At 38.0% G+C, this 18,274-nt stretch overlaps 2 protein-coding genes across 3 annotated transcripts in view; one reads left to right on the plus strand and one right to left on the minus strand.

Annotated features, from left to right (window-relative positions):
• LOC145774590 (uncharacterized) overlaps nt 1–18,274 on the plus strand; it is a 42,155-nt gene that overhangs the window by 12,136 nt on the left and 11,745 nt on the right. Inside the window, exons 2-8 of one of the 2 annotated variants that reach the window (XM_082585862.1) lie at nt 2,210–2,292; nt 2,477–2,565; nt 2,675–2,853; nt 3,168–3,311; nt 3,475–3,675; nt 4,218–4,279; nt 8,390–10,552. In XM_082585862.1, the coding sequence (XP_082441988.1) occupies nt 2,210–2,292; nt 2,477–2,565; nt 2,675–2,853; nt 3,168–3,311; nt 3,475–3,675; nt 4,218–4,279; nt 8,390–8,975 (1,344 nt within the window). In that variant the 3' untranslated portion in view covers nt 8,976–10,552. Of the gene's footprint in view, nt 1–2,209; nt 2,293–2,476; nt 2,566–2,674; nt 2,854–3,167; nt 3,312–3,474; nt 3,676–4,217; nt 4,280–8,389; nt 10,553–18,274 lie in introns of those variants that run through there. The other variant, XM_082585863.1, reaches the window with a different exon arrangement.
• On the minus strand, nt 13,269–18,213 carry LOC145774290 (engulfment and cell motility protein 1-like). Its single transcript, XM_082585493.1, has one exon. The coding sequence runs from the start codon at nt 18,202–18,204 to the stop codon at nt 16,039–16,041; it is 2,166 nt and encodes a 721-aa protein (XP_082441619.1). The 5' UTR covers nt 18,205–18,213; the 3' UTR covers nt 13,269–16,038.

Raw genomic sequence — 18,274 nt, forward strand, 5'->3', positions numbered from 1 at the left:
GACGCATCTGACATTGCCATTTCAGCCACTTTAAATCAGAACGGGCGACCCGTTGCTTTTTTTTCCAGGACACTCAACAAAAGTGAAAAAGTTCACTCAAGCATAGAGAAAGAAGCAACGGCAATTATCGAAGCCATTCGAAAATGGAGTCATTTTCTAGCGGGACGCCGATTCAAACTTGTCACAGATCAAAAATCGGTGGCATTCATGTACAACAGCAACAACCATGGCAAGGTAAAAAACGCAAAAATTTTGAGATGGCGACTGGAACTATCACAGTACGATTATGAAATTGTTTATCGAGCAGGGAAGTATAATACTGCTCCCGACACTTTATCTAGAGTGTATTGTGCAACTATGATGGACAATTCGTTGTATGAAATTCATGCGGCCTTATGCCACCCTGGAGTAACTCGCATGCATCATTATGTTAAAACAAAGAATTTGCCTTATTCTATTGATGACATCCGTAAAATGACATCCGCTTGTGAAATTTGTGCTGAGTTGAAACCTAAGTTCTACAAGCCAATTGAAATTTCATTGATAAAAGCTACGCAACCTATGGAGCGCTTAAGCATCGATTTCAAAGGACCTTTACCTTCTGCTACGAATAACAAATACATTCTGACTGTAGTAGATGAGTACTCTCGATTTCCTTTCGCCTTTCCTTGTAGTAAAGTAGACACTGAAACTGTAATCTCGTGCATGTCTAGTCTTTTTGCAATGTTTGGTAAATGTGGTTATGTGCATTCGGATAGAGGTGCATCGTTTATGTCTAAGGATTTTGTGTCTTACATGTACAGTTTGCGTATTCCTACCAGCAGAACCTCTATATACAATCCACGGGCTAATGGCCAATGCGAAAGATACAACGACGTAATTTGGACTTCTGTAAAACTTGCTTTGAAAACTCGAGATCTTCCTATTTCTAAATGGGAGTGTGTTCTACCTGATGTTTTACATTCTATGCGCTCTTTATTATGTACTGCAACAAACGTGACGCCACACGAGCGATTTTTTAATTTTCAGCGTCGTTCAAGTCTAGGTCTTTCCATACCTACTTGGGTTAAATGTCCTCAAAAGGTTTTATTGAGACGACACGTTCGTGCTAGCAAGTATGAACCGCTTGTCGAAGAAGTGGAAATGACTCATGCAACTCCGAACTACGCGCACGTTCGTTTTGCGAACGGACGCGAAACCACAGTGTCAATTCGTGACATCGCTCCAACTGCTCGTGGTGGCCTTGACGAGTCGACTCTTAGTTTGCCGGATCCCGGGAGTCCAAACGAATAGATAAACAATCCATCTGTGGAATTTCCCGAACAAATAACAACTAATAATGAGTCTGTCAATGAAGATGCACCTGCCCCGTCATCGGAAACTCATATACCGACTGATTCCAGCGAGCGCCCCATGCCCCGGCGCTCATCTCGTTCAAGGCGACCGCCAAACAGATTTGTAAATTAATTAAATGTATTTAATGTATTAGCGCCTTTAATTTTTGTTGATCCCTATTGATAATCTATGGAAGGGGTGAATGACGTGTTATTGCTTTAAGTTGCATTGTAATTTACGTTGTTGCTGATTGCTTCGTTGCTGATTGCTTTATTGTTACGTTGCCTTAAGTTCCTTTGTCGTGTTTACTGGTGTTTATTTTCAGTCTCAATTCAGTTTGCAGTTTATGTCATCAGAGCAACCTAGTTGCATTTTAGCGTAATAAACTTCTTAATAGAGGAATTGTAGATGGTTTCACTACAACTTACAGTCTCATTATAACTGCAGAGCTGGGCTAACTGGTCAGGTGAATATTTAATCAGGCTAAAGTAACAATTATCTAGTTATTACAGACGACAGATGATAAACGACACTTTTACTCAACTATAACAGAATAATTGACCCTTTTACTCAACTATGATACATAAAAGTCAAAAACAGATAAAGTAAGCTTTCCTTTGTCTAGCAACAAGCCATGCCTCAGCTGAAAATGAACTTGGACCAGAGTTGCCAAAATAAAATCACACAATAACATAATAAAATAAAAAGGACCATGATGGGTCACCATAACTGGGCTAGACTGAACGCACAAGCAGCTGAACAATTGAATTTGTGACACTCCCAAAGAAGCTTTCTCAGTCTGAAGATAAAGATTTCCTCTCCAATTGGTTGAAATTGAAAATGATCTCTTGGCTGATGTTATATTGTTGTTCAGGCATTATTATGTGAGGGATGGATTGAAAAACAAGTTGTATTAGATCAAAATCTGAATAGCCAAAGCAAAAGATGGAAGACAAGGTGATATTGATTTTATTTACTTTATTATTGATAAACTGACTACAGGAGATGAAGACGAAAAAATAAGAGAAGTGATGTAGCATTACATTTTGAACTAGGCTGATTGTTGATTGTTAAATATATATAACATGATATTTCAAAGGACATTAGGGCATCACTAAAATATATTTACTATACTGTACAGGTACGCCTTACTTCTACGCAAAAGCACAACCACTTTGGTTCTTCAATTTTATCAAAAGAAGCCAAAAGCACATGCTGATATTACAGATGGTAACAAAAGTATATTTTTAAAAGTGATATTGCTTTACATAAAGAGCCTGTCTTGTTGCTGTGTTGTTCAGTACACTAAAATGTATTGATATAAACTTATCGTATTTAGAGTTTATGACTTTGTATCCATGGCGGTATACTGTTGATATGTTGGCTGAGGGAAAAGACAGAGCTCATGTAATAAGAGTTCAAGCGTATGATCAAGGATACGTTACGCCTGCCTCTGCAGTTATCAAGCTGTCAATGCAATTCAGTGAAGAAGCATTGACATGGGTTCGTTGCATTCAGGTACAACAATATTTTTGGAAAATTGAACATAAATTCATAGTTTGTAAGACATTATAAGACTGAATGTAAGTTATCAGTAAGAGCAAGTGTTGTCAATAGTTGCACAATATAGTTTGTCATCTCAATTTTGTAGTCTTCAATTTATCCTATGTTTTTTGCATGCTTTTCAATGCATAATAGAATCATACAAGCTACAAAACTAGGAATATACTCAACATTACATAAAAATCTTGCTTTTTCTGAACTTTGTTGATTGCATATATTGGTTTCCAGCACAAAAGCGCAACTTATGAGCTAAGCGGCATTTGTTGCAGAATCTCACAAAGCTCACATCAGGCATCCAAGGACACACATTTAGTGCACTAGCCCACATGACTGCAAGCTCACTAAGCATTGGTGTGTCTGACCGTCACTGTATTCTGCATATAGCTGCTGAAGCAGTTATTTTAGCATTGAAGGTAAAATTTAATATTAATTTGGTAAAATTATGATTTTCAATACAGTCTACCTAACTATTTTTTAACCATTTCGAAAATTTCTCGGTTCTGCTTATACATTGCAGTTTTGTATAGTGTAGAGTCTACACTGTAGACAGTAATACTCAATTTTTTTGCTTTGAAGAACGAACATTCAGTGGCAGCTGTGTGGCCTCTCTCCAGCATCAGAAATTACTCAACCAGTGACCCAAGTCACTTCACAATAGAATCCGGCCGGCGGTCTCCCCTTGGTGAGGGGGTTTATGTCTTTCAAACAATGGAAGGAGATGGTGATAAGCTATTCAACCTGCTTGACCATTACACCGGGGTGGCTTCGGTGTCTATAGTAGGTGATCCATAGTGTCAGTTTGAAAGCTTTTTTACAATTATTAAAAAGCCTGATTTTTCTACAATGCCAGACTTGGTGTGTGTGATGCTCAAAGCAATGTCGGTTCGATACTGCTCCAAAGCAGTCTGTGTCATGGCTAAACACGTGTTGGCAAAGTATAAAGTGGTTGTTATTTGTATGGTAATGCAAGTAAGTAATAAGCTTCTAGATATTGCGATTGGCAAGGAGAATTCAACAAATCCTTACAATTAAAATTGCCACAAAAGTATTTTAAGTAAGCCGAAAGCATTTTCTTAATTTATGTTTTGGGATAAAATTAATAGCCCAATTACATTTCCTACGTTTGATGATGAGATTGTAACCAATGGCACTTAATAGAATAATAATGAAGTGAAAAGTTAAACAATAATGAAGCATGAATTTTTAAGTTGTAGGCTGGTTACTAGAAAATCTCTTTTCCATTGTCATTAACTAAAACAATTTGTTGAAATTCAAACAATATTGTGAATTATGACCTCACCAAGCAGTTGGTGGTTTAGGTTGAACATTCTCCTTCCACGGCCGAGGCAAAGAAACATCGGTCAGCAGCCAATGGAAGCCAGTGAGTAAATCTGACATTTTGTTGCTTGCTCTACTAGCAGTCAGTAATGTTTCTCTGCAGCCGATTGTAGCAAGAATCGACAGCGATAGACACCGTGTTTCGACCATGAGGCTGGGCTCGTCTATATCGCACCACTAATTCTGCCACAAGGGTATTCGACCGCCGCTTTTACCAGTCAGTTTAACTCTTTGTGGAAAGAAAAGGGCCAATTTCATCTCCATAAAAGCGTCTAAAAACTAAATTGCAGGTTGATACGTTGAAAAGTCATCAAGTCAAATCTCACGGTTAGGTTGATATGTCAAGTTCTTTGGTCAGAAAGATGGAGCAGTGGTTCTCAACCATTTTATCATGGAGGACCCCTTTTGATGCCTCAAAGTGGTCACGGACCTCCATCAAAATTTTATCTGAAATTTCAATAGATTGCGTTTCGTAACAGAAAAACATGTTTCATAAGTTTTAAATTGACAGATTTGGAAGCATTTGCTAAACTCGCGACTTTGGCCACTTATGGCCGATGGCATTGACAAAGTTATGTTTTGAGCCATACAATATGTTGGCACTCGGGATCAAAAGTCAGTAATCTGTATGCTGATTTAGTGGTTTTCTATTGATTTTATCGAAATTTAATAGAGTTTTGTGACCTTCACGAAGAATTTCTCACTTTTTTCATTTGTAGTCACATTCATACAAAACTGTGAGTGCTACTAGAATGCTGACTAACGTTTGCATTTCAAATTCAAGCTTAAGCTAATTTAAGCTTTGATCAACAATCTGCTGCCTAAAAAGAAGAATCAAGTTGAACTTATATATAATCTTACAAAAAGATTTATAAATTTTTTTTTAGTTAGTAGACCGAATCTTTGTGCGCCCTTTGAAATTTCAAATGACTGACTAGGGCAGAATCACTGTAAATACAGAAGAAAAGCACAAACAATTTTAAATGGCTTAAGTTATCAATCATGGTGCAATTGGGAAACTTTCACCGATCCCCTGAAGACGGTTTGCGGGCCCCTTTGGGTCCGCGAACTGCCGGTTGAGAACCGCTGCTGTACAGTATTGCTATTGTCCTGTTGTGTCCAGTGAATGATGTTGAGTGATATGCCCCTACAGAAATACGTAATATTTTTTTTATACGTATTCACTGGGTTTCTTAATTCTTATTATTTGGTTTATATCCGATAATATCCGAAAGGTTTTGTAATGCTCTAATATATGTTAGAAATTAGAATTAGTGAGTTGCTTTAACATCCTTTTCCAATTACAATAGTATGCATTGTCTTCAAGAATTTTTTTACAATAAACAATAATGCTGCACAATAAGGCGATGTGAAAATCAAAAAATTTAAAAAAATCAAAAATCGAATTATCACACAGGGTGACTATTGCTATGTAGAGCATTTCTGTAAAATTTCACGCAAAAATATTCAGTAACCTTAAACATGTAGTCGATTTTGTCCCTGGCGTTTGTTGCCAGCACAGAGTTGCCAGGTACAAATTTTTTGAAGAAAAAAACTTTGTTTATTTTTTTTAAATTATAAAAATTTCCAACTTTAACAACCACAACAACAATTACGTATGACGCGACTGCTAGTTGCCCTTTTAGTTAAAGGCTGGGGGTGTACGGTAAGATATTAAACAATCACCCGGCAACCCTAATTTTGCTTGGTCAGCAAAAGCTGATGATATTAAAGCCTTTTTCACTTCTATGGCAAGAGTAGGAATGCACTGTGCATAAGATGACACTTTGGTTTTGTTGTAGTAATATGTATTACATAATCCAACAACGCACTGCACTAATATTCGATTGTTTTGGGCGATTTACATTTGTTTTTTTGAGAGATATAGTACCTTCAACTCTACCAATGGTAGCTTACACATCAACCAACCAACTTTATATGTGCTTGTAAAACGTGTACAAACGAATGAACAAGAGTTGCTGCCTTTGGTTTGCGAATATTTTTTAACATGTTCACAGCAAAAGATTGCAGAGCAGGATCATCACTGGATACTGGGGCATTGTCACATTCAGATGTATATACTTGGTGCAGCTGGTTCGAAAGGAGAGTCATTTTCTTCATCAATTGCTGCAGAAAACTTCTGTTTTTTCCAGTTCTCTTCCTCTACCACTTGTGACTTCTTTGCTGCAGCGAAATCATCTACTCGCTGTTGTTTGAGGCTCTTGAAAAACAAGTTTTTTGTGTGAATGATAAATGTAAAGAACACAAAATAATCCATGTAAATCAGTTCAGTTTATTTTTATTTCTGACTGTCACAACAAAAAACAATATATACCAAACATAACAAATAATACTCTTTCGGACAAATGGCAGCAAAAATCAGTGATAGTCAAGAAAAAACTTCTCAACATAGCTCGACTAGCTTTAGTGAAAGCACAACCCTGTCTTTACAGACATAGAAATCAGAACATCTGAATCTCTTTCCCGCGAGGAAATGCTTTAGGAAAAGGAAAAATCCACTACCTACTATCTAGAGTTGGTTGCACTACATCTGCAATGGTGAAGTGGGGTTGTAGAATTGGCAGTAACTCATTGTCTCTCTCATATGGCTCCATTCAACAAATGTTGTTAGAAGAGCCACGTCAATGACAACAACTGACCAACCCCAGCACACAATATGAGACCTGTCTATGCATGACCCGACCCTGTTATCAAAGAATATACTTATACAAGCCTGTGATCGAACAAAAGTTTGGTACATTTCACAGAAAATCACTAGACAAAAAAATTTGTAAGAACTCACCTTTTTGTTAACTTTCTTTTGAAGCGTTTTCGTTGTCCTTTTGTCAAGAGGCCCAATTTGGTATAACGGTGCTTCTACTCCATGATAACGTTGGGAGAGGAGAAACCTCAATTCTGTTTTAGGAATGCGATCTTCATTTGAAAAGAGAATAGTTAGCTTTTTTTCCAGCTTCCTGAAAAAATAATTCCTTATGAGTGCTCTATCTTCGTAAACATGCAATTAATTATTTCAACACATTAAGGTTTTGAAAAGTGTCTGCTATTTGGTTATTGTACGTGTACTGTCCATTCATGCAAGCTATATGTTAGTATTTTTAACAACTACCGATACCCTTCATCCATATGAAAATATACGAGTTGGTCTATGTTTTATGCCTCTACCAAGCTTAATTAAAACCTGTCAGAGATAAAGTACTTGAGTATCACCTTCAACAAAGCACAGAATGCAAGAACATAACGTACCATAGTGTTGGTAAATCAGCAGTGGGAAGCTCCTTCGAGGGTCCAATGACAGAAGAGCTTTCCGTGCTTCTTACTCTTTTTTAAAACTTTTAGGCATGATTTAACAGTTAACAATGCTACCCACAACAAGGTCACCTTTATGAACTAAAGATAATATGTGAAGAGATTAATGCAATTTTTTGAAAACAGATAATCTACATACAGTACAGAGAACTAAGAATTTAAGTGCTGAAAACTTGAGATGTCTGAGCCTTCCGTAATACCTCTGGTAATACTATGAACTTTATTAATGTCATTTTAAAAGCTATATATTATAAACGCAGAAATATCAGAACCACAAACTGCAACTTGACCTGAACAAGCAGTTCTTATTCCAGAAGACCTGATAATTACAGACATTGCCTCCTACTTTACATGATTTGGAAAACCTAGCCTAACCTAACTTTGAACCGAAGCCTGAATGATTTAACAACCAAGCATAAAATTATAGTAAACAGTTCGGCTAAAACAACTTCTTATCTGAATTTTGCAACCTTATCTTCAGTAATCAGCATCAAGCTATAAATCTCTAGTCTCAGGAGTAAGGACTTTCAGCAGCAGACAGCAATCGCTCACGCGCGCGTGTGTGCGGCACACAACGCGTTTTCCCTAACTAGCCAATCAGAGCGCGCTATCTGGATCACGTGGATTGATGCGTTGTGATAGTATTTTTGTGGAATCACCTTGCAAGAATTAGAAAATACTAATCTTAAAATGATTACATGTTTACGGATACTGGATTTTATTGCATAAAACTTCACAAACATACTCTACACAACAGTAGTCACCCTGTGTGATAATTCGATTTTGTCCATTCAAATTTCACATCGCCTTACTGCACAATGTGCAGAACGCGTCCGTCAGTTCGGGACCCCCCCACCAGATGCTTATCCTCATCACAGCCCCCACCGTCGAAGCCGCCAAGAAAGCCCCCTCTTCCTAAAGGCAAGAGTTTTGTGACCCCAAAAAGCACGGAAAGCTTTCCGACTGGTCGCGGTTTTTCAAAAACAACAACCCAACCTGAAGAAAGGAAACCGGATATAACCGGGAAAGCGTCATCTGATCAATCTGCTATGGTGTCACGCGGCCTTTATGACTTAGATAAGTTGCTTTACACTCTGGAAGGGAGTCTCAAAGAAACTAACCCCACTACTAGCGCTGCAATCGAAGAAGAAAATATTGATGAAATTTGCAGAGGCTTAGTTCTAGATCTTGTGGAAATGGTTCACTCCAAAAAGATAGTTTGTTCTTCAACGAAGACACAAAACCTAAATACCGAACCAAACTGTGGCAATGCCACTAAGTCTGTCACAAGACCACGAGGAAAGAAACCGGAGATCCTTCCACCAAAGCCGAAATGTTTGGATCAAGCGAAACAATCTCACCCACAATATTCATCAGTTGATTTCAAGAAGAAGTCGTTTAAAAAGAAATAATTATCGAATGATTGATGTCTACATACTGTAGATATGCTGCCAGACGGGCAAAATTTGTCCGGCGCTATTTCTTCAAATATTGCAAATTATTCTGTTTTACCTTTGCAGTCAGCCCTTGATGCCGATCCAACTGAGGTGTTGGCTGGAACTGTTCAATCCACTATATTTCGCTAGATCTTAGTGGCATAAGCGCATGATCATGATTAGAACTGAACTAAGGTCGCTTGATGTTTAAGAGAGAGAAGTTCTTTTATTGTTTATTTGTCTGCGGTGGCTTACGAAACCGACAAAAGCTTTTTCCATTATTTCAACGTCTTGTGATGTAAAAAACAGCTTTTGGTAGCTTCTTTCTGTTGTATGATTGCTAAGATAGCTGGGTTATCGATTTCTTCATGTAGCTGCTTTGTTATGCAAATGCACTTCATTTCTTGAATGGCTGTGAATAAGATCAAGACGAATATAAGTTATACGAAATAACCTGCATCGCATTTTGTTGTACTTCTGGCCACCATCGTGAAATTTGTAGGGTTCTACTTTACTCATGGTACTTGTGTGGATGTTTTATTAAAGCTGCTTGCACAATCAGCTAAATAGTGTTTAGTAATTATAGAAATGTAGTTTTTATCTCTAACGGTTGCGGTGGAGCTCATCGAATGGTTCATATGTACTTCGTATTTTGCTCGTGCTTCCTTTTTTGTGACGTGTGTTGATATTGTGCGCTATGAATTTATGCAAATTAAAGTTTATTTGGTGCTTTACAAGCCTGTTGCACTTAGCTTTTCCAATCTACAATATAATGCACACACGCTTTCGTTGCTTTCGTATTGCCGTGTTTCTTTTATGGTTTGAGAAACCTTTTAGCCATGATTTGTAGGTGCTTGCAAGTTCTCCTGTTCGAACCACATATTGGTGCACTGTCTATTGTAGCCACTCACCTTTGAAGAATTCTCATCCAGCAAATCAGTTATTTACGTCTGCAGACGTTAAATCAATCGAAAAAAGGACCGATTTGCTGAATTGATCTAATATGACATTTCCAACCAGAAGTCTAGCTATGTAAAAGGGTTGCAAATGTAGCACAGTTTTGGCTCGAACAAAGGAATAGTTTTGATACGGGTTTAATTTGCTTGCCATTTTCGATCATGACGTGATAATATTTTTCAACGAATTTGCGATGTGGAGCACAGCTGCCATGCCCGCAAAACCAAAATATTAAAAGGTAGGATTTTGACACAACGCAATTCGTCTGAAGCGTTTTTTGTTGTTTCTTGCAGTATTCATGTTTAGCGTGTATTTGAGCCGCCAATATTGACTAGTTTTTTTTTTTCGCTTATACTTTGAATACACTATTATTGTTATAACATAATTGCTTTAACATTTGCTTATTCGAGCGTTTTTTCTTTCTCATTACTTATTTTACTCACTTATGATGACAGAAGTAGGCTACCAGTTCATGTCAGGAAAGTCGTTTAGCTAATTTTTAATTCCAATGAACACAATCCAGCAATTACAGTATTTCGTTTACGCAGCAGCAGCGACAATTGCAAACTGTTGTATTTTCTAATAAACCTTCTTCTGATGCGTATTGAGTAAAGCTGTCGCACTGTGTCAACAAGAATTGGTGCTGCACTTCAAAACCTTCTTTGTACAGTTTTTGCCGGGATGTGCTCAGCCCAAAGTAGTTCTCAGCAGCGTTTATAGGGAGATCCAGCGCTTACTTTTGGGTCCGAGATGATTTTAAAGGGCCGTGAAGTTGAAAACAACCACTGCGCATTCATTGAATATAGCGCGTTTTTCTTAGAAGTATCTTCATTTAGATTTCGTGAACATTCTTCGTGAACAAAGAAGCTTCAAGATCAAGCGGTGCTGGTTCGACTCTCGGGGTGTGCGCTTGAGCAACACATTCTAAGGACTGCTCTCCATTCAGCGGCACTTAATGAATGGAATTCCTCGGCAACAACACTTCAACTATCAGAAACTTCACTCTGTCAATCACGGTAACCGGCCCTTCGTCAAAAGCCTCTACAAGTATGCGAAACTACCAGGAAGAACCCATCAAGGCTTTGTCAGTCCGAGGATACTGTAAAGATACAAAACCAAACTAGATGTCGAAGATCATTTTGGCACCGGACCTAAATTATTATCTTAACGAGTCCGTTGGGCGAATATTCACTTTTCACCAAGATCTCACATCGAATGGAAGTTTAGCGATAGTGTTCAGTTAAACAAAATGGCCGCTCCACCCAGGGCAGTGTTTACCGTACCCCTTCGCCCGGATAGCTGATTCGGGGCCCACTGATTTTAGTCTGTTTAATGTTTTTGACTGTTGAAAAAAATGCTACAGAAGCTCGATAAATCAATAGCTAATTTAAATCATTCAAAGCTTTCCATAGCCTATTTACTGCTTTCCAACCCCCCGACTGGGGACCACCTCTAACTAGTGGCCTACTCATATTTAGTTCGTGCAGGGTTTTTCGGCTTGTATTTTACTTTTTTTTTTCATTTTTGTAAAAAAAATTCACTTGCTTAACCACATTTCGTTCTTCTCGGCGATATTGGACAAGCATAGTGGGGGATTAAGGGAGTGAAGTTTTTTGTGTCTAAAAAAGCTAACAAAATGATGCAATATTTCAATGTGAAAATGTTATCTGTGAAGGTGTGGACACCTCAGGTAAAATTTTCGAAGTTCTAGCCTCTACTGAAAGGTTTCAACACACTAGGCTGAACAAACTTTCAAGAAATAAATCATTGAAATCCTTCTGTGGTTGTGAATAAACAATTTTTAAAATGATGCTAAGGGAACGTTCAAATATTACGTAACGCTTTCGAGGGGGAGGGGGGGGTTTATGCAAAGCGTTACGTTAGCGTCACATCGGGGGGGAGGGGGTTCAAGCAAAACGTTACGTAACGCTTTCGAGTACGAAATGGTAGTTTTTTATGCTGAATTCGTAGTGAAAAAGCGTTACATGGGGGAGGGGGGGGGGGTCAAAAATTCGGAAAAAAAGCGTTAGCCTACATAATATTTGAACGTTCCCTAACTTAAATTTTAAATAAAACTTCTACCCTAATCCAATTTTAATTTGATGAATGTGGTTGTGTGTAGGCTATATCTTGGCAAAAAAATATTGCTTCTAAAAAGTGACCAAAACAAGATTGTATTTGACGTAATTTTCTGGGAAGCAAACCCCCCTCGCCGTTTAATTTATTTGGACACTAAGTTTTGCATGGCATTGTTTATTTACGTTATAAATTTTACTTTGTCAAAACTCTGGTCTTTTCCCAACTTTTTTCTAGATGTCTCACTGCATTGTCGGCATAGGCCTAGCCTTTTTTTTTAAGCTGGTTTCCAAGTCTCTGCCCTGGTCAAAAATACCATTAAGTCATACATCAAATTCGACCGAAAAGATAGGGTGAAACTGCTTTACTATTTACCCCATATGTCTTGGTTGATTCCAATCTTTGACATATGCACGCCACACGTCATAGCATTTACGAACAGGGCGGAGACATAGGGGCCCACTAGTGGATTTTTTTTGGGGGGGGAGGCCCGAGGTGGTGCTCCACGGCCCTGACTTTACCCATACCATTACCGCAGGCTTAGAGGTATAATTTCTTATGCTTGACGTATATAAGTTTGCAACATTGTTTTACATCGTACATTTACATGATCTAGCCTAGCGTAATCAATTCCATGGAACCCTTTGGCATGAGCTAGAATAATGAAAATCTATTTACACTTGAACGTCAAAATACTTGGGATCTGATCTGCATGTCAAGATACCAGGTAACTTATTGAATCAACCCCACGAGGAAATCGATATGTGACGTCATATGATAGATTGTTTACCACTTTTCATGCCTAATGCGACCACTTCCTCGACCAGTGATTCACCAACTTGTTTGGCATGTAAATGCACCGTGCCAGTTGGAGTAAGAAGTGTTATTTGCAATACAATACTTTTTGTGGTGTGAATTTTCAATTGAGACTTCCTTCGCGTAATTGGCTCTTTTTAAACACCCCGTGATCAATTAAACATTTAACTGTAAGCTAAGTAGCTGTAAACTTGTGTTGCTAAGGTTTCAGTTTATTTTTTTCCTGACAAGGACACAGTGCTGTCTCGAAAACGTTCGGAATTGTTGATTTTGTCATTAATTGAATACTGTATATAACTGTGTTAGCACAATCCTTCTGTTGTGAGCCATCTATGATGCAGCCAACTGCTCCTAAAGTTTGTAGCTTATAGTTTGTAATCTCACAGTAACCAATACTGCCGATTATAGCTTTCAAAACGACGTGCTGCAGAAACACAACAGTAAATAGTAATATCATGTTGTTACTACACTAGTTTGCTTTCACTTCACTGGGTAAAAGGTAGTGTACAATTACAAAATAATAACATAACAGATCAAACTGGATAGAAATAGCGCTGACTTTGTCAAGGCCAATGCACGCAAGCATGCCGATTAGCGCATTGCTATGAATACGAAAAAAAAAAAAATGAAACACGCCAGATGTATTTACTGATATGAGCACGGGCAATGATGAGTGTCTTGATCAATGTTTAATTCCTGAATGCATGCCTTCCCTAACGTTAATCGTCTGCAGTTAAATAGCGATCAAGGTTTAACAACTACATAAATAATCGCAACAATTTTGATAACATTTGAATCGATCTGGGAGCTCTAGCTGAAATTAAACTCCAATCAGCACCAGCTAAATGGATAAAGATTTCATTTGCTTCTGCAACCTGCTGTGGATATGCAATACATGACCCTATTTGAAAGATGTAATGATTATAAACAAGATAGTATACAAAAGCAAATAGATGGTGAAAATCATTCAGTAAGACAGCAGTTAAAACCACCTAGGGTTATAAAAGCAAACAGTGTAGGAACAGTAGGAATTTCTGGTACAAAGACTTTAAACTATCGACTTTGGTAGTAATGAAAAAACATCAGCAATATTTGGGCAATGTCTTGTAAGCATTTGTTTTAGTGCTATTATGTAAGCATATCTATTAACACTTAACAAGATAAGGAGTAAGGACAGTTTAGTTTTCGAAACGTTTGCTGAAAATGAGTTTAGTGTCTACATTGCGGGCTCTTTATTTTTTAATCATGATATAATTTATCAACTGGTGATGCTACAAAAAGGGTCCAAAGAACACATGCACAGATAAATAGAATTATACTGCATATATTTTGTGATGTGTTCGAATCCTGACCCCCCAGAACACTTCAACGCCCAGAACTCTTTTGGCGAGTATGCTAGAACTTGCAGACAGAAATCATGGGTCAACGTGGCGTTTTAGTTGTTAATAACTTTGTTACATGTGTGGAAACCATACGCTGATCATGTACAAGGTCACTTGAGTTGTTTTATGAATATAAATAATAAAGTACGCTGAACTAACGACAAACTACAGCAAAAATGCAATCTTTCGTCAAATGAAATCCTAAAAAAGGATTTTTATGTTACTCTCCTGCTGATCGAAATGCAAAGCAATTGTGACTGCTTGCTTTCAATTAAAAAACAAAAGTATATGTGCTCGAAGAAAATATTACTGCAGAACCATTCTGATATTTGTCAAACCATTTTCATCATTCAAAGACGAAAAGAGTCATATTGTGATATGAAAAGAAGCAATCGGACAGAAAGGAGCATAACACAAAAAAAGAAACAAGAAATATACAATCTCACTGCATTAGGCTGTCACGCATTTCTAAAAAGAAATTATATTGAAGGTAACAAAAATTGAATATATTTTAGTAACTCAACATTTTTAGGCATGTTTTCCTGGCTGGACTAGGTTTGGACTAGCCTATAAGTTAGAGCTGTGGAGTCGGGGGGATTCTACCATGTCCGGAGTCGGCCGGTTATAAACCGATAAGTCGGAGTCGTATATTTTTGTCCCGACTCCACAGCTCTGGTGGTATAAATGCAATTGATCTTGTATTCAACTTCCAATGATTGTGATATTCGTAAAAAAGTGGCTAGCTAAGGGACATGTGCTAGGGCAAGAAATAACAGGAACATACAGAATTCTAGATTTAAAAGTGACGTAATTTCTTACAACGTATGAACTGACCAACAAAACATTATCATTGAGTTATAAAAATATAAGAAACCTGGGTAAATAATTATAAAAATATAAAACGTTTCGCGTTTCACACTAAATATGCAGCTCATCTTATTTATGGTAGCCATCCGATTATGCAGCAAAGATCAATATTTGAATACCAAAGGCATTGGACAAGGTAAAACACAATATGAGTACAAAATTCAAAGTTAGGAATGGTTATTCAACGATTGCACATATTTTTCGGCATAACACTCTGAACATATTTTCCTACTTGAGTAGCTTGTAGGAAGGTGGAAGTGCCATAATGGCGCTTCACCATACTGCCGAGTGTAAGCCTGGATACGACAAACAAACCATACTGACAACAACCCCAGCAACTATTGGCAAGGTTGACTAAAGTAACCTACCATTTTGTGGATCTTTACCTACCACAAATGAAAAATCGCCACACGGGGTATATACCTTTGTGGCCATACCCAGTGTAAGTGCTGCACTGACGAGGCTCGAAGGCCGGAACGCTGTGCGCTGTCTGCAATCAAAATTTCAAGTAGCTTAGAAGTTAGGTGGCGAACGAGAATCCATTAGAGACGCGTTGCCCCTTTCTTGGTTGAAATACACAACATATTAGTCAAATGACAGCGTATCATAAGCTTCATGATTTAAATGGAACTTTAGCGGTTGAAATCAAAAAAGCGCTTCGGACTAGGTACGGTAATAAATAACATTCAAATTTGATGAACTAATTTCAAAGTATCAAACAGTAAAAATATCCTTTTTTCAAAATAAAACAACCAACAAAAGCCTGCTCTAATAACAGAAATTGTACAATACAATGATGAACACATTACAATCCTCTTCAGGAGGGTAGATTACAATTTACCGTCTCATGGGCAATTATTTTTCTTCGAAAAATAATTTCCAAAAAATAAAACGGTTCTGATGATACAAAGCATCAATGTGTTGGAGCTTTGGAAGGAGGTTTATGCTTGAGTTACAGCAAAGTTATAGTTTCTTGGAAGTTCTGGTATCTTGGGAGGTTGATCAGGTATTGGAATATTTTCAAGATCCAACAGCCGCAGTTTCATTTCCATTGTCATCAGCATCTCTAAATCACTTTTTGCTTTGGGACTTTTCATGGACTTTCCAAGTAGAGCATTAATGCCATCGGTCCACATACACCAGGAGTCTTTATCTGGGGCATTGAAGTTCAAGGTTTCCTCTCCATCAAATAAAATCGAAAACGCAAGATCTGCTGTGCTTTTGTGCGCTCGCGCATTTTTTATGTGAGGACACTGCTTTCCGACAATGAGCTCTTTCATATCAGCAACTGCTAGTTTCTCAGGTAAGGTCTCAACATTAGAGGAAGTAACAGGGTCATCAATGTCACCATAATGAAAAACCTTCATATTTTGTGACAGCCTGCAGTACCATTGTGATTTCTCGCGTCGTTTGTTAGAAATTTTGTGGAAAGCTGTTCCGTCTTTCAAATAATTTAATCTCTGCTTCTTTATCACATCAACAATCTCAGGTTTGACTTCTTGCTGCAGCTCAACCACTGGTTTTGCTTGGGAATCAAATTGTTCTTTGTCAACCCTTTCCTGTTGTCGAATTTTTTTAATTTCGCTGTAACTAAGTCCAGTCAGCTTTTGCTTGAAAGAATCTAACGACGCTGGTTTACCGTTGAGAGCTATGACGATTTGATCACGAACGACACTTAAAACTTTGTCGAAATCATCTTTTATCGCATTCATTTCTTTCCACGTTTTGTTGAATAGCTGAATGCAGATGCAGTAGCATTCTTCAAACGCGTGATCATGCGTAAAAAACATCGGATAAAAATCCTGACCAAACTCTGTAGGCTGCTCTCCAACTTTCAAGATTTCACAGAGTAGCTTGGTAATAAATACAGAACTTTTCCCAAACGGGCATTCGTGTTTATCAAACCGAGAGCTATTCTCAAGAACAAGTCTGATGTAATTGTCCTGCTGATTTCTAGCAAAATACACCATAAAATCAAGAGATAAAAGACCAGGTGGTGTTTCATCAAAGTCCATAAAAGGATTGCTAGAGTTTATAAATCCCAGTTTCTTGAAATCTACAGAATTGAAGCTTCCGTGTCCTTGCGGTCGCTTAGGTGCTTGAAGAGAATTCTGGGAGGAATCAAAAGCAATATTACAAAGCTCAAACAGCTTCTCCCGTTCTTCCTGAGCTGAAGGATCGACTCGTGATAACATTCGCTCTTCCAAAGTGTTAAAAGTGAGAATTTGCAGCACATAAATCTGATGTGCCATTTCCGATCCAATTGCATTTTGTGTTCGGATGACGTTGTTTAGAATAACGCTGCGAAATTGCTTCTGCGCCATTGTGTCAGATATTTTTCTCCGTCCGGCTACTTTTCCTTTATCCAATGGCGCTTTCATAACCAAGCTATTGATCAGAGCGATCGTGCTTTGTTGAATATCCGCAGTGGACCTTTGCAAGTGTGATATAAGATTACCAATGGTAATAGCATCTTGGACAACTGAATAAAAATTTTGACTGTTAACAACAACACACTCCATAACACCTAAAGCACGCTGGAGAACTATTGTATCAGGATTACTGGTTTTATTTATGTCATCAGCCAAAGTTTTGATGAATTTGTTTGTCAAGGTGACATCCCATGAAACAAGGCCATGGTCCATTAACTCTAAAAACGCAGTCAAAGCATAAGCCAGAGCCTCACCATGAAATTCTCCTTTCTCTGTCATTTCTACGATCCACTTTATGCCTTGATGGGTGTGAATAAATTCATTAGAAAATGTTGCATCAGCTGAGTACTGTGACAATTGCTTGAGAGCAGCCAATCTTTCTAAGTCACTTGACTGTTTCAAAGAAGCTACAAGTTTTTGTGCTACCGTCTTAGGCGTGGTTGCTAGCCTTAATACAGCACCGTCTTTCACTTCATAACGAGTAGTTTCAGTGATGTACTGCTTGGAGTCGAAATGCTGCAAGGCAAAAAACTCCGAATTATCAATATTCCATCTCTCACAAAAATCTCGAATGTTATCGCTCAATGACTTCTTCTGATTGATCTCATACAAGTGTGGCTTGGAACCTGGGGCATCAATGGCAACTTTTAGAACATCCTTTCTTGCTCTTGTCATTCTTGTAATTGTTCCAATTCCCCCTTCAACGCCATGAAATTGTATTCCACCAGGCTTGCCATCACCATGT

Source organism: Aplidium turbinatum, chromosome 7 (assembly GCF_918807975.1).
Source record: "Aplidium turbinatum chromosome 7, kaAplTurb1.1, whole genome shotgun sequence".
NCBI classification, from domain to species: Eukaryota; Metazoa; Chordata; class Ascidiacea; order Aplousobranchia; family Polyclinidae; genus Aplidium; species Aplidium turbinatum.

Bases quoted from the DNA above. Each gene is read 5' to 3' on its own strand.
- LOC145774290 (XM_082585493.1), bottom strand. From the start codon at position 18,204: ATGACAAGAGCAAGAAAGGATGTTCTAAAAGTTGCCATTGATGCCCCA.